The sequence below is a fragment of the Oncorhynchus masou genome, chromosome 28 (assembly GCF_036934945.1).
Source record: "Oncorhynchus masou masou isolate Uvic2021 chromosome 28, UVic_Omas_1.1, whole genome shotgun sequence".
NCBI classification, from domain to species: Eukaryota; Metazoa; Chordata; class Actinopteri; order Salmoniformes; family Salmonidae; genus Oncorhynchus; species Oncorhynchus masou.
Window position 1 is genome coordinate 67,834,325 of NC_088239.1, and position 15,456 is coordinate 67,849,780.

The window sequence follows — 15,456 nt, forward strand, 5'->3', positions numbered from 1 at the left end:
ATATATGCACTTCACCTCAAACATATTCCTCGTTTTGTGTGTGTGTGTGTGTGTGTGTATGTGTATGTGTGTGTGGCTGTGGTTTTTACGCGCGTGCGTATTTGACTCGAGTGTCTGTGTGCGGCATGGGTATGTCAAATGCTTGGCTTTGTGATGAGCGCATAGTGTGCGTCCTTCCCAGCCTGTGCGCGACCAGAAACAAGGGTTACTGTTAACGGGAGAGTAAACACGAATATGGAGAACGAAGACCATTTCAATCCCAAAGCTTTTCACCTGTAACTCAAATTACAAAACTTTCTTGTCCATTTGGGAGAGAGAAGTGCGTAAATCTGACAAGTGAGACGGTCAACAGAAGAAAGTAGCTAGACTGTTTTTAATACTGCGATATTCTCCCAGATCAACATTCCATTCACTTTCTTTTTTCGGTTACTATCAACATATTTGGGGGTTTATAACCCTCAGCATCAAAGCTAAACCTCAGAAGATGGTTTTGTTGTGAAACGATCACACAAGGTTAGGCTACTGGGAATATCTCTATTTATTCTTCAAATATAATATTTATTATTTTAGCTATTACTATTTGGATTATTACTCTTTCAACACAAAATATCCGAGATCTAAAGATGGACTCGTTTTTGAACACCACGGATAACTACCTTTCCGTTAACGCCACTAACGGCTCCGGTTTGAACGACACAGAGGGATATAACCAGTTCGTGCAGCCGATCTGGCAGATCGCTCTCTGGGCCATCGCCTACTGCAGCATGGTGTGCGTCTCGGTGATCGGTAACCTGGTGGTCATCTGGATCATCCTCGCGCACAAACGCATGAGGACCGTGACCAACTACTTCCTGGTAAACAAACACATGTAAAATGATAAAGAACGAGAGAACGAGGACAGACGTTATGTAATCATTTCCAAATTAATGTATTTTATTTTAAAATATCACCAGTGAATGTGAACTTTGTTTGTGTGTATGTGTCTGTCCGTTTGTCTGTGTCTGATTCCTCTTTTCTCCTCCCAGGTGAACCTAGCCTTTGCAGAGGCATCTATGTCTGCCTTCAACACAGTGATAAACTTTGCATACAGCATCCATAACGAGTGGTACTTTGGTTTGGGCTACTGTCGGTTCCATAACTTCTTCCCCATTGCAGCAGTCTTCACCAGCATATACTCCATGACCGCCATAGCACTGGAAAGGTGAGCTGTGTGTGTGTGTGTGTGTGTGTGTGTCCGTGCATGGGTGCACTCTACTGTGTGTTTGTTTTCACTAGAATCTACTCTATGACTGCCATGGCTCGGAACCGGTAAGCGGCCCTAAATGCTGTAGAGATCCCTTCTCCAATCCTGCTTCTCTCTCATATAATGTCGTCAGTATGTCGCCACAGCCTCAGTGTGTGAGAGCTGCGTTTTCCTTCACATCATCCCTGCTCCTCTCCCTTCCATCCTTCCCACACCGTCCATCATTCTGGGCTCACTGTCAGAACACAGATCCCCTTTCTTCAGTGTGTCAGAACAATCTGAACATTATTGCATTAGTGAAGTAGAGAGAGAAAGAGAGCAGCCCTTCCCCCAGATGACCCCAGGCTCCCCGGGAGTGTTAACAACAGGTGTGTTTGCAAACCGCTGTGTCTGAAGAGGATCGATTTTACCTCAACAGGCAGAGAAAGAGAGAGAGAGAGAGAGAGAGAGGGAGGCAGGGATAGGGAGAGTGAGAGGGAGGGGGAGAGAACAAATGGGAAGGGGTGATAATCAAGAGGGAAGGAGAGGGGAAGAGAGGAAGAGAGGAGAAGAAGGGGTGGACGGGATTAAGGAGAGAAAGGGCGAAGGGAGAAGAAGAGAGAAACGGCGAAGAAAGAGAGGAAGGGAGATGATAGTTTTGGCATCACCCCATCTCCTTGTCTTGATTAGAAAAGTAAATCACATCAGTGAAGCAACACAACGAGAGGAGAGGATGAGAGAAGGAGAGGAGGGTAGAGGAGGCGAGGAGGAGAGGAGGCGAGGAGGAGAGGAGAGGAGGAGAGGGTAGAGGAGGCGAGAAGGAGAGGAGAAGGATCAGATACACTCACATCAACTCTGCATGATTACCTTTCATTAGAGCTTGGAGGAACACACACACAGTGCAGTGTCTCTTCTCCATCTGTCACCAGAATGTAGCAGTTGTGCTAAAGAAGTTGAACTATCAGTAATTGCCAATTAAATTAAACCAGTGGAATGTAAAACTAATCGGAGCCATGTCTGTATCCCCTGGTGTCCCCTCAGTAGCGAGCGTGTGTATATATAAATGTGTGTCTGTGTTACAGTAATGTGCCTGTGTGTATAGCAGTGTGTGTGTGCGTGTGTGTGTATAACAGTGTGCGTGTGTGTATAACTGATTACTATGTGTGTGTGTGTGTATTACTGATCTGTGTGTATTACTGACCTCTCTGTGTGTGTGTGTGTGTGTGTGTGTGTGTGTGTGTGTGTGTGTGTGTGTGTGTGTGTGTGTGTGTGTGTGTGTGTGTGTGTGTGTGTGTGTGTGTGTGTGTGTGTGTGTGTGTGTGTGTGTGTGCGTGCGCGTGTGTGTGTGTGTGTGTGTGTTACTGATCTGTGTGTGTGTGTATATTACTGATCTGTGTGTGTGTGTAGTACTGATATCTGTGTGTGTGTATTACAGTGTGTGTGTGTGTGTGTGTGTATTACTGACCTCTGTGTGTCAAAATCAAATCAAATTGTATTTGTCACATGCTTCATAAACAACAGGTGTAGAATAACAGTGAAAGGCTTACTTACCGGCCCTTCCCAACAATGCAGAGAGAAAGATACAACAACAAAATAGTGACAGGAGGATTAAATACACAGTGAATAATGAGTAACAATGACGGGAAAGTGAGTGTGTGAGTGTGTGTGAGAGCGAGAGAGCATATGTGAGTGTGAGTGTGTGTGTATGAGTGTGTGTGTATGAGTGTGTGTATGAGTGTGTGTGCGTGTGTGTGTATGTGTGTGTGTGGCTTGGGGTGTATGTGTGAATGTGTTGGTAGAGTCTCGTGTTTGTGCATAAAGTCAATGCAAGAGAGTTAGTGCAAAAGTTCATATCCCACATGTGTGTGTGTATAACTAGTCACTTTGTGTGTGTTTTTGTGTGTGTTCCAGGTACATGGCGATCATCCACCCCCTGAGGCAGAGGTTGTCTTCAGCAGAGACCCGTGTAGTGATCGGAGGGATCTGGGTGTTAGCTCTACTATTGGCCTTCCCCCAGTACTACTACTCAGCTACTGACCAGCTGCCTGGTAGGACTGTTTGTTACATCCAATGGCCTGAATACACCAATGACACAACCATGGACTTCAAAAAGATGTGAGTACTAACACACACACACACACACACACACACACACACACACACACACACACACACACACACACACACACACACACACACACACACACACACACACACACACACACACACACACACACACACACACACACACACACACACACACACACACACACACACACACACACACACACACACAAAGGTGTTTGAAGGAAGCGTAATCTTCAGGAGGTTCACTAGACATTAGAGAATAAACTGAATTATTTTCTGTCTGTAGAATCTGATTCACTACTCACATCCTTTTTCTATCTCCCAACTTCTGGATGAATAGGCCGAGCGTCTTTCTGCTGTTTGTCTCCTTGTAATGTAGCATCCTAGTGGAATGATTCATGACTCTATCCAACCTCTATTAGTCAGGAGACTGACTTAGAACCAAACAGATAACAGGTGTTCAGTCTGTGGGGGTTATTTGTTATGAATAACCATTGTTAGACAGAGGTCCTCGGACTTCAAGGACTTTCATTAATTGCATTGTTATTATTGTTTTTCTGTTTTGTTGTGTTGTTTATTGATGCTGTGTGATCATCTTCATATATATATATATATAGCATTTCATTTATCATACAGAAAACAAGACAATTCAAATCAATGATATATTAAAGAGATGAATAACCATCTTTAACAGTCTAGACTTCCTAGACAGCCACGTTCCAAACTGTGAAATATAAGTTGTTCTCTATGAATGGCAACAGTTTGATATCATTAGTCAACAATGCAGCAATTAAAAAACACAGACTAGACGGTTTAGCAAGTAAAACGTTCTTCACTCAGAATTGACTTTACTCATTTTCAGGGCTGTCAAAGTTAACGTGTACATTGGTTTTGGCGTCGTTAATTGTGTCTGTTTTTCCTTCCACGGATTGGTGCGTATGTCATGGGTTGTTTTTAACTACTCGCAAGACGCTATTTTTGGGGTTTGATAACAAACAACATTGTTTAGCTAGCTAGCAACCTGATAACATGACCACTGACTAGGCTATGCACAAATGTTGATGGCACAGGATGAACTGAACAGGAATAGACTCCTCAAAGAGATGCTTCAAAGGTGGGCTGCATTTGCAAGAGTGGGGTGTGTATGATTGTGTGAGAGAGGATGTGTGTTCCAAGTTTTTAATTGTCACGTGCACAGGGGTGGAACAGTACCCAATTGAGTAAAAGTAAAGATACCTTAATAGAAAAGGAATCAAGTAAAAGTGAAAGTCATCCAGTAAAATACTACTTTAGTAAAAGTCTAAAAGTATTTTGTTTTATATATACTTAAATATCAAAGGTAAATGTAATTGCTAAAATATACTTAAGAATTAAGTAAACCAGATGGCACCATTTTCATATTTTTTTATTTACGGATAGCCTGGGGCACACTCCAACCCCCAGACATGATTTACAAACGAAGCAGTCCAGAGGATCAGAGGCAGTAGAGATGACCAGGGATGTTCTCTTGATAATTGTATGATTTGGACCATTATCCCGTCTTGCTAAGCATTCCAAATGTAACGAGTACTTTTGGTGTCAGGGAAAATGAATGGAGTAAAAAGTACATTCTTTTCTGTAGTGAAGTAAAAGTAAAAGTTGTCAAAAATATAAATAGTAAAGTAAAGTACACATACCCCCAAAAACTACCTAAGTAGTACTTTACACCGCTGCATGTGCACTAGTACAGTGAAATGCCTTTCTTACTGGCTCTTTCCGAACTCGTATATAGGTGTCATAACCAGCCATAAAATAACGCAATATATGTCACTACAGGTGTATGTCGGTCATGACAGTTTTATGACCATATTATGACAGGTTATGACAAGTTATGTCAGCTTTTATGACATATTATGACATGGTTATGGCGCAGGTGTTAAATTTCAAGAACATTGATAAGAGGGAGTAGGCCTACTGAAACATTGATAAGAGGGAGTAGGCCTACTGAAACATTGATAAGAGGGAGTAGGCCTACTGAAACATTGATAAGAGGGAGTAGGCCTACTGAAACATTAATAAGAGGGACTGGACTACTGAAACATTGATAAGAGGGAGTAGGTCTACTGAAACATTAATAAGAGGGAGTAGACTACTGAAACATTGATAAGAGGGAGTAGGGCTGCTGAAACATTGATAAGAGGGAGTAGGCCTACTGAAACATTGATAAGAGGGAGTAGGGCTGCTGAAACATTGATAAGAGGGAGTAGGTCTACTGAAACATTGATAAGAGGGAGTAGGTCTACTGAAACATTGATAAGAGGGAGTAGACCTACTGAAACATTGATAAGAGGGAGTAGGTCTACTGAAACATTGATAAGAGGGAGTAGGCCTACTGAAACATTAATAAGAGGGACTGGACTACTGAAACATTGATAAGAGGGAGTAGGTCTACTGAAACATTAATAAGAGGGAGTAGGTCTACTGAAACATTGATAAGAGGGAGTAGGGCTGCTGAAACATTGATAAGAGGGAGTAGGTCTACTGAAACATTGATAAGAGGGAGTAGGTCTACTGAAACATTGATAAGAGGGAGTAGGTCTACTGAAACATTGATAAGAGGGAGTAGGTCTACTGAAACATTGATAAGAGGGAGTAGGTCTACTGAAACATTAATAAGAGGGAGTAGGGCTGCTGAAACATTGATAAGAGGGAGTAGGTCTACTGAAACATTGATAAGAGGGAGTAGGTCTACTGAAACATTGATAAGAGGGAGTAGGTCTACTGAAACATTGATAAGAGGGAGTAGGTCTACTGAAACATTGATAAGAGGGAGTAGGGCTGCTGAAACATTGATAAGAGGGAGTAGGTCTACTGAAACATTGATAAGAGGGAGTAGGTCTACTGAAACATTGATAAGAGGGAGTAGGTCTACTGAAACATTGATAAGAGGGAGTAGGTCTACTGAAACATTGATAAGAGGGAGTAGGCCTACTGAAACATTGATAAGAGGGAGTAGGCCTACTGAAACATTGATAAGAGGGAGTAGGCCTACTGAAACATTGATAAGAGGGAGTAGACCTACTGAAACATTGATAAGAGGGAGAAGACCTACTGAAACTAGACCTACTGAAACATTGATAAAGGGAGTAGACCTACTGAAACATTGATAAGAGGGAGTAGGTCTACTGAAACATTGATAAGAGGGAGTAGGTCTACTGAAACATTGATAAGAGGGAGTAGGTCTACTGAAAAAATAAGAGGGAGTAGGGCTTGAAACATTGATAAGAGGGAGTAGGTCTACTGAAACATTGATAAGAGGGAGTAGGTCTACTGAAACATTGATGAAACATTGATCAGAGGGAGTAGGTCTACTGAAACATTGATAAGAGGTACTAGGCCTATTGAAACATTGATAAGAGGGAGAAGGTCTACTGAAACATTGATCAGAGGGAGTAGGTCTACTGAAACATTGATCAGAGGGAGTAGGTCTACTGAAACATTGATAAGAGGGAGTAGGTCTACTGAAACATTGATACTGAAAATTGAGGAGTAGGCCTACTGAAACATTGATAAGAGGGAGTAGGCCTACTGAAACATTGATAAGAGGGAGTAGGCCTACTGAAACATTGATAAGAGGGAGTAGACCTACTGAAACATTGATAAGAGGGAGAAGACCTACTGAAACATTGATAAGAGGGAGTAGACCTACTGAAACATTGATAAGAGGGAGTAGACCTACTGAAACATTGATAAGAGGGAGTAGGCCTACTGAAACATTGATAAGAGGGAGTAGACTACTGAAACATTGATAAGAGGGAGTAGGCCTACTGAAACATTGATAAGAGGGAGTAGGCCTACTGAAACATTGATAAGAGGGAGTAGGCCTACTGAAACATTGATAAGAGGGAGTATGCCTGCTTTTTAAATATATATATTTTTCTTTAGGGCCAAATTTAGGGCAATTAACTAAAGCCTTTAACTCTATTCATTATTTGAATTGTTTGACAGCCCTACTAATTATTTGTCATTATGGTCCTGACTTTTTCCTAGTTCTCTCAGGTCTGGATTCAATCTGATCGCAGGTTATAAGCATTGCAAATTTTAAAGGCAATGTTCCCCTCATTCGTGGAGATCCCATTCCCAGGAAAGCATTGCATATGCTGCACCTGAAATTCCCTTTAAAAGTCGTAATGCCTATAGCCCTCAATCGGATTGAATCCCAGCCTCACTCGTTTGACAGTTCTCTCTCTCTGTCCTGACATTTTCTCCTTCTCTCTATCACTCAGTCTCTGTGTTTCTCTCTCTCCACCTACCCATGCTCTCCCCCGTGTGTGTGTGTGCTATTTAGTATTACCATTAGTCTCAGGTGTTCAGGGGAATGAAGTCATTTCCATAAGCAGCTGAGTCCCTGTAGTTGGTCTGATGTTAGGAGTTAGGGGCTAGGGCTTGATTTAGGCCTCTCTCTTCTGTCTTCCTCAGTAAATTGATTTCACATCTTTCAGTGAGAGCTGATCTTCTTGGTCGCTACTCCCTGTAGCAAGACTGATAAGGGATCAGCAGACATTGTGTGTGTGTACGTACGGAGGAATCAAATCAGAACAGGGTTGACTAGACGAGACCTGAGACCCCAGTCTAACAATCTCATTAGTGTGTGTGTGTGTGTGTGTGTGTGTGTGTGTGTGTCTCTGTCTGTGTAGGTACTCTGTGTCTGTGGTGTTGCTGTACTACTTCCTGCCGCTGTGCATTATGGGATGTGCCTACCTTGTGGTGGGCTCGTCCCTGTGGGCGGGGACTATCCCTGGAGACTCCACCCACCGCTACCGAGAGCAGCTAATCGCCAAACGCAAGGTACGCACACACACACACACACACACACACACACACACACACACACACACACACACACACACACACACACACACACACACACACACACACACACACACACACACACACACACACTCACAAGCAGAACACAATACCTGTATGTACACACACTCATGCATGCTTACACACAGCAGGGAACCTCTTAAGTGAATATTCTTAGGCAAATCCCTAAATTGCTTTCAACTGTCCCTCCCTCCCCCCTCCTTCTCTCTAGGTCGTGAAGATGATGATCGTGGTGGTGTGTACGTTTGCAGTATGCTGGCTGCCTTACCACATCTACTTCCTGCTCCAGCAGTTCCACCCTGACCCCATGCAGCTGTTTGAGTGGCGCTACATCCAGCAGGTATACCTGGCTGTCCTGTGGTTGGCCATGAGCTCCACCATGTACAACCCAATCATCTACTGCTGTCTCAATGACAGGTAGGTGACTGTACACACCACAGGTGGCTGGTGGCACCTTCATTGTGGAGGGTGGGCTCATACTAATGGCTAGAATGGAATGATAGGAGTGGTACCAAACACATCAAAATCTGGTTTCAGAGCTGGTCATGGGTGCAGCTCAGTCATGCTCAAGGTCCTAAACGATATCTTAACCGCCATCGATAAGAAACATTACTGTGCAGCCGTATTCATTGATCTGGCCAAGGCTTTCGACTCTGTCAATCACCACATCCTCATCGGCAGACTCGACAGCTTTTGTTTCTCAAATGATTGCCTCGCCTGTTTCACCAACTACTTCTCTGATAGAGTTCAGTGTGTCAAATCGGAGGGTCTGCTGTCCGGACCTCTGGTAGTCTTTATGGGGGTGCCACAGGGTTCAATTCTTGGACCAACTCTCTTCTCTGTATACATCAATGATGTCGCTCTTGCTGCTGGTGAGTCTCTGATCCACCTCTACGCAGACGACACCATTCTGTATACTTCTGGCCCTTCTTTGGACACTGTGTTAACAACCCTCCAGGCAAGCTTCAATGCCATACAACTCTCCTTCCGTGGCCTCCAATTGCTCTACAAGTAAAACTAAATGCATGCTCTTCAACCGATCGCTACCTGCACCTGCCCGCCTGTCCAACATCACTACTCTGGACGGCTCTGACTTAGAATACGTGGACAACTACAAATACTTAGGTGTCTGGTTAGACTGTAAACTATCCTTCCAGACCCATATCAAACATCTCCAATCCAAAGTTAAATCTAGAATTGGCTTCCTATTTCGCAACAAAGCATCCTTCACTCATGCTGCCAAACATACCCTTGTAAAACTGACCATCCTACCAATCCTCGACTTCGGCGATGTCATTTACAAAATAGCCTCCAATACCCTACTCAATAAATTGGATGCAGTCTATCACAGTGCAATCCGATTTGTCACCAAAGCCCCATATACTACCCACCATTGCGACCTGTACGCTCTCGTTGGCTGGCCCTCGCTTCATACTCGTTGCCAAACCCACTGGCTCCATGTCATCTACAAGACCCTGCTAGGTAAAGTCCCCCCTTATCTCAGCTTGCTGGTCACCATAGCATCTCCCACCTGTAGCACACTCTCCAGCAGGTATATCTCTCTACTCACCCCCAAAACCAATTCTTTCTTTGGCCGCCTCTCCTTCCAGTTCTCTGCTGCCAATGACTGGAATGAACTACAAAAATGTCTGAAACTGGAAACACTTATCTCCCTCACTAGCTTTAATCACCAGCTGTCAGAGCAGCTCACAGATTACTGCACCTGTACATAACCCATCTATAATTTAGCCCAAACAACTACCTCTTTCCCTACTGTATTTATTTTATTTATTTATTTTACTCCTTTGCACCCCATTATTTTTATTTCTACTTTGCACAGTCTTCCACTGCAAATCTACCATTCCAGTGTTTTACTTGCTATATTGTATTTACTTTGCCACCATGGCCTTTTTTTGCCTTTACCTCCCTTATCTCACCTCATTCGCTCACATCGTATTTAGACTTGTTTATACTGTATTATTGACTGTATGTTTGTTTTACTCCATGTGTAACTCTGTGTCGTTGTATGTGTCGAACTGCTTTGCTTTATCTTGGCCAGGTCGCAATTGTAAATGAGAACTTGTTCTCAACTTGCCTACCTGGTTAAATAAAGGTGAAATAAAAATAAATAAAAATCAAACACATGGTCTTTGATACCATTCCATTCACTCCATCCCAGCCATTCATATTATATGTCCTCTCCTCACCAGCCTCCTGTGGTACACACACACACACACACACACACACACACACACACACACACACACACACACACACACACACACACACACACACACACACACACACACACACACACACACACACACACACACACACACACACACACACACACACACACACACACCCATTTGACCCATTAGTCTCTCCTTCTCTCTCTCCCCATCTCTCTCTCGCTCTCTCTCTCACTCCCCCCTCTCTCCCTCTTTCTCTCTCAACCCTCACTCTGTTCAGATTCAGGGCAGGCTTTCAGCAGGTGTTCTGTTGGTGTCCGTGTGTTCCTGCCGCCTCCTACGAGGGACTGGAACTCAAGTCCACCCGCTACCTTCAGACCAAGGTGTGTATAGATTCCCTCTTCTTTCTGGGTGTGTGTATTGTTTATTTAACTAGGCAAGTCAGTTAAGAACAAATTATTATTTTCAATGACGGCCTAGGAACAGTGGGTTAACTGCCTTGTTCAGGGGCAGAACGACAGATGTTTTACCTTGTCAGCTCTGGGATTCGATCTTGCAACCTTTCAGTTACTAGTATGAGTATGTATTTTTAAGTTCTGTCCCAATTATCTCTGTTTCCAGATGAGTGTGTACCGGGCCAGCCGGATGGAGACCAGTATGTCAACAGTTCTGCAGCCCACTGAGGAGGAGCGCTGTGGGGCAGAGCAGCCAGCCAGCCCCCCCTATCAACCAGACAACTATGCAGCTCACCTCCACCTCCAACGGCTCAGCCTCACGATCAGCCCTCAACCCCCCCGACTGCCCTGCTTACTACGGCAGACATAACATGGACTAGTGGCCTAAAAAACACCTAACTAGATTAGTTGTGGTTTAATCTCACTTAACCCAGAACTGAAATGTTACGTCATTTGGTCAGCTGCTCGATTAGGTTCTAGGGGGAAGTGTGTTAGAAATGGAGATTTCCGTTTTGCCTCCACTCTCACAAAAGGAAAATCTCAGTCAATCCCTCCCACCCCCTTCTGATATTTTCACCGGTGGTTATCATCCGCCAAAGTAAAGCAGTTTAAGCACCGCCTTCACCCAATCCTGATATGTCCAAATAAACAGTGATGAAAACCCAAACCCCAGAACTAATGCTGCTCGTATTATGCCAACAGGTGTACTGTACCAGTTATGTTTACGGTAGGTACTGTCCACGGGAGATTATACGTGGTTTAGTGCACTATAGCCTGGGCTAGTGCTTTATTCTCACACATTCTAAAGCCAACACAACATCGGCTAGGGCTGCCTCAATTCGTTGGGGGATGGACTCTACAAGGTGTCGAAAACATTCCACAGGGATGCTGGCCCATGTTGACTCCAATGCTTCCCACAGTTGTGTCAAGTTGTCTGGATGTCCTTTGGGTGGTGGACTACTCTTGATACACACGGGAAACTATTGAGCGTGAAAAACTCAGCAGCGTTGCAGTTCTTGACACAAACTGATGTGCCTGGCACCTACTGTACTACCATACCTCGTTCAAAGGCACTTAAATATTCTGTCTTACCCATTAACCTTCTGAATGGCACACATACACAATCCATGTCTCAATGCTTAAAAATCAGTATTTAACCTGTCTCCTCCCCTTCATCTCCACTGATTGAAGTGGATTTAAGTGTCATTATTAAGGGATCATAGCTTTTGCCTGGATTCACCTGGTCAGTCTATGTCTTTAAAATAGCAGGTGTTCTAAATGTTTTGTACAATCAGTGTATATCAAACTGGGCTAGAGTCTAGAGCTCTTCTTTAGGCAGACATGGGTTTTGTGGCCTTGAACCTAGTGTAGTGTTCTATTCTCATCTAATATATCTGTCCAGGGAGCTCATAAGGATTCTTTCCATCATTAGGGCTGTGTTTGGAACACTCACCAAATCACTTCAGCTAGCATCAATGGCAGCCACAGCTCTCCCTAAGAAAACACTGATGTTTTTGTGTGAGAGTCAGGCAGGGTGTGTATGTTAATTTCTTCGTGCGTGTGTGCGTGTGTGCGTGCGTGCGCGCACGTGTGTGTGTGTTTTCTTTTCCGGGAGGGGATGTGTGTTGGTTCAGCACCTGTTGTCAGGGATTACTGCTCTGAGACGACAATTTGAGGAGCAGTACTCTGTCTGCCTGGTCAGGGCAAAGGTCAGATATATATAGACAGGAGAGGAAAGAGGGGGACACAAATAGAGTCTAGAAGAGGGGGGAGGAGAGTAGAGGAAGAAAGGAGGGAAAACAGTGAGATGGGTCAGTTGAAAGAGAGGAGGGATCAGAGTGAGAGTGGTCATTCAAAAGAGAGGAGGGATCAGAGTGAGAGTGGTCATACAAAAGAGAGGAGGGATCAGAGTGAGAGTGGTCATTCAAAAGAGAGGAGGGATCAGAGTGAGAGGGGTCAGTAGGAAGAGAGGAGGCATCAGAGTGAGAGGGGTCATTAGGAAGGGAGGAGGGATCAGAGTGAGAGTGGTCATTCAAAAGAGAGGAGGGATCAGAGTGAGAGGGGTCAGTAGGAAGAGAGGAGGGATCAGAGTGAGAGTGGTCATTCAAAAGAGAGGAGGGATCAGAGTGAGAGTAGTCATTCAAAAGAGAGGAGGAATCAGAGTGAGAGTGGTAATTCAAAAGCGAGGAGGGATCAGAGTGAGAGGGGTCATTCAAAAGAGAGGAGAGTCAAGAGAGAGGGGTCAGAGAAAAGAGAGGAGGGATCAGTGTAATTCAAAAGCGAGGAGGGATCAGAGTGAGAGGGGTCAGTGAGAAAAGAGAAGAGGGATCAGTGTGAGAGTGGTCATTCAAAAGAGAGGAGGGATCAGAGTGAGAGGTGTCATTCAAAAGAGAGGAGGGATCAGAGTGAGAGTGGTCATTCAAAAGAGAGGAGGGATCAGAGTGAGAGTGGTCATTCATTAGAGAGGAGGTATCAGAGTGAGAGTGGTCATTCAAAAGCGAGGAGGGGTCAGAGTGAGAGTGGTAATTCAAAAGAAAGGAGGGATCAGTGTGAGTGGTCATTCAAAAGAGAGGAGGGATCAGAGTGAGAGGGGTCAGTTGAAAGAGAGGAGGGATCAGTGTGAGAGTGGTCAGTAGGAAGAGAGGAGGGATCAGTGTGAGAGTGGTCAGTAGGAAAAGAGAAGGGATCTGTGTGAGAGTGGTCATTCAAAAGAGAGGAGGGATCAGAGTGAGAGTGGTCATTCAAAAGAGAGGAGGGATCAGAGTGAGGGTGGTCAGTAGGAAAAGAGAAGGGATCTGTGTGAGAGTGGTCATTCAAAAGAGAGGAGGGATCAGAGTGAGAGTGGTCATTCAAAAGAGAGGAGGGATAAGAGTGAGAGTGGTCAGTGAGAAAAGAGAGGGATCAGTGTGAGAGTGGTCATTCAAAAGAGAGGAGGGATCAGAGTGAGAGGGGTCAGTTGAAAGAGAGGAGGGATCAGAGTGAGAGTGGTCAGTGAGAAAAGGGAAGAGGGATCAGTGTGAGAGTGGTCATTCAAAAGAGAGGAGGGATCAGAGTGAGAAGTGTCAGTAAGAAGAGAGGAGGAATCAGAGTGAGAGGGGTCAGTAGGAAGAGAGGAGGGATCAGAGTGAGAAATGTCAGTAGGAAGAGAGGAGGGATCAGAGTGAGAGGTGTCAGTAGGAAGAGAGGAGGGATCAGAGTGAGAGGTGTCAGTAGGAAGAGAGGAGGGATCAGAGTGAGAGGTGTCAGTAGGAAGAGAGGAGGGATCAGAGTGAGAGGTGTCATTAGGAAGAGAGGAGGGATCAGAGTGAGAGGTGTCAGTAGGAAGAGAGGAGGGATCAGAGTGAAAGGGGTCAGTAGGAAAAGAGAAGGGATCTGTGTGATAGTGGTCATTCAAAAGAGAGGAGGGATCAGAGTGAGAGTGGTCAGTTGAAAGAGAGGAGGGATCAGAGTGAGAGTGGTCAGTAGGAAGAGAGGAGGGATCAGTGTGAGAGTGGTCAGTAGGAAGAGAGGAGGGATCAGAGTGAGAGGGGTCAGTAGGAAGAGAGGAGGGATCAGAGTGAGAGGGGTCAGTAGGAAGAGAGGAGGGATCAGAGTGAGAGGGGTCAGTAGGAAGAGAGGAGGGATCAGAGTGAGAGGGGTCAGTAGGAAGAGAGGAGGGATCAGAGTGAGAGGTGTCAGTAGGAAGAGAGGAGGGATCAGAGTGAGAGGTGTCAGTAGGAAGAGAGGAGGGATCAGAGTGAGAGGGGTCAGTAGGAAGAGAGGAGGGATCAGAGTGAGAGGTGTCAGTAGGAAGAGAGGAGGGATCAGATTGAGAGGTGTCAGTAGGAAGAGAGGAGGGATCAGAGTGAGGGAGGAGGGATCAGAGTGAGAGTGGTCAGTAGGAAGAGAGGAGGGATCAGAGTGAGAGGTGTCAGTCGAAAGAGAGGAGGGATCAGAGTGAGAGGTGTCAGTAGGAAGAGAGGAGGGATCAGAGTGAGAGGTGTCAGTAGGAAGAGAAGAGGGATCAGAGTGAGAGGTGTCAGTAGGAAGAGAGGAGGGATCAGAGTGAGAGGTGTCAGTAGGAAGAGAGGAGGGATCAGAGTGAGAGGGGTCAGTAGGAAGAGAGGAGGGATCAGAGTGAGAGGGGTCAGTAGGAAGAGAGGAGGGATCAAGTGAGAGGTCAGTAGGAAGAGGTGTCAGTAGGAAGAGAGGAGGGATCAGAGTGAGAGGTGTCAGTAGGAAGAGAGGAGGGATCAGAGTGAGAGGGGTCAGTAGGAAGAGAGGAGGGATCAGAGTGAGAGGTGTCAGTAGGAAGAGAGGAGGGATCAGAGTGAGAGGGGTCAGTAGGAAGAGAGGAGGGATCAGAGAGAGGGGTCAGTAGGAAGAGAGGAGGGATCAGAGTGAGAGGTGTCAGTAGGAAGAGAGGAGGGATCAGAGTGAGAGGGGTCAGTTGGAAGAGAGGAGGGATCAGAGTGAGAGGTGTCAGTAGGAAGAGAGGAGGGATCAGAGTGAGAGGGGTCAGTAGGAAGAGCGGAGGGATCAGAGTGAGAGGGGTCAGTAGGAAGAGAGGAGGGGTCAGTAGGAAGAGAGGAGGGGTCAGTAGGAGGAGAGGAGGGATCAGAGTGAGATGTGTCAGTAGGAAGAGAGGAGG

At 45.2% G+C, this 15,456-nt stretch overlaps 1 protein-coding gene across 1 annotated transcript; it reads left to right on the plus strand.

Moving 5' to 3' along the window:
• Positions 1 to 623: 623 nt before the first annotated feature.
• Positions 624 to 11,196, plus strand: LOC135516910 (substance-P receptor-like). The gene is made up of 7 exons (XM_064940978.1): positions 624 to 854; positions 1,026 to 1,201; positions 3,134 to 3,337; positions 7,987 to 8,137; positions 8,391 to 8,596; positions 10,652 to 10,754; positions 10,993 to 11,196. Exons 1-7 carry the CDS (start codon positions 624 to 626, stop codon positions 11,194 to 11,196), a joined length of 1,275 nt encoding a protein of 424 aa, XP_064797050.1.
• Positions 11,197 to 15,456: the final 4,260 nt, after the last annotated feature.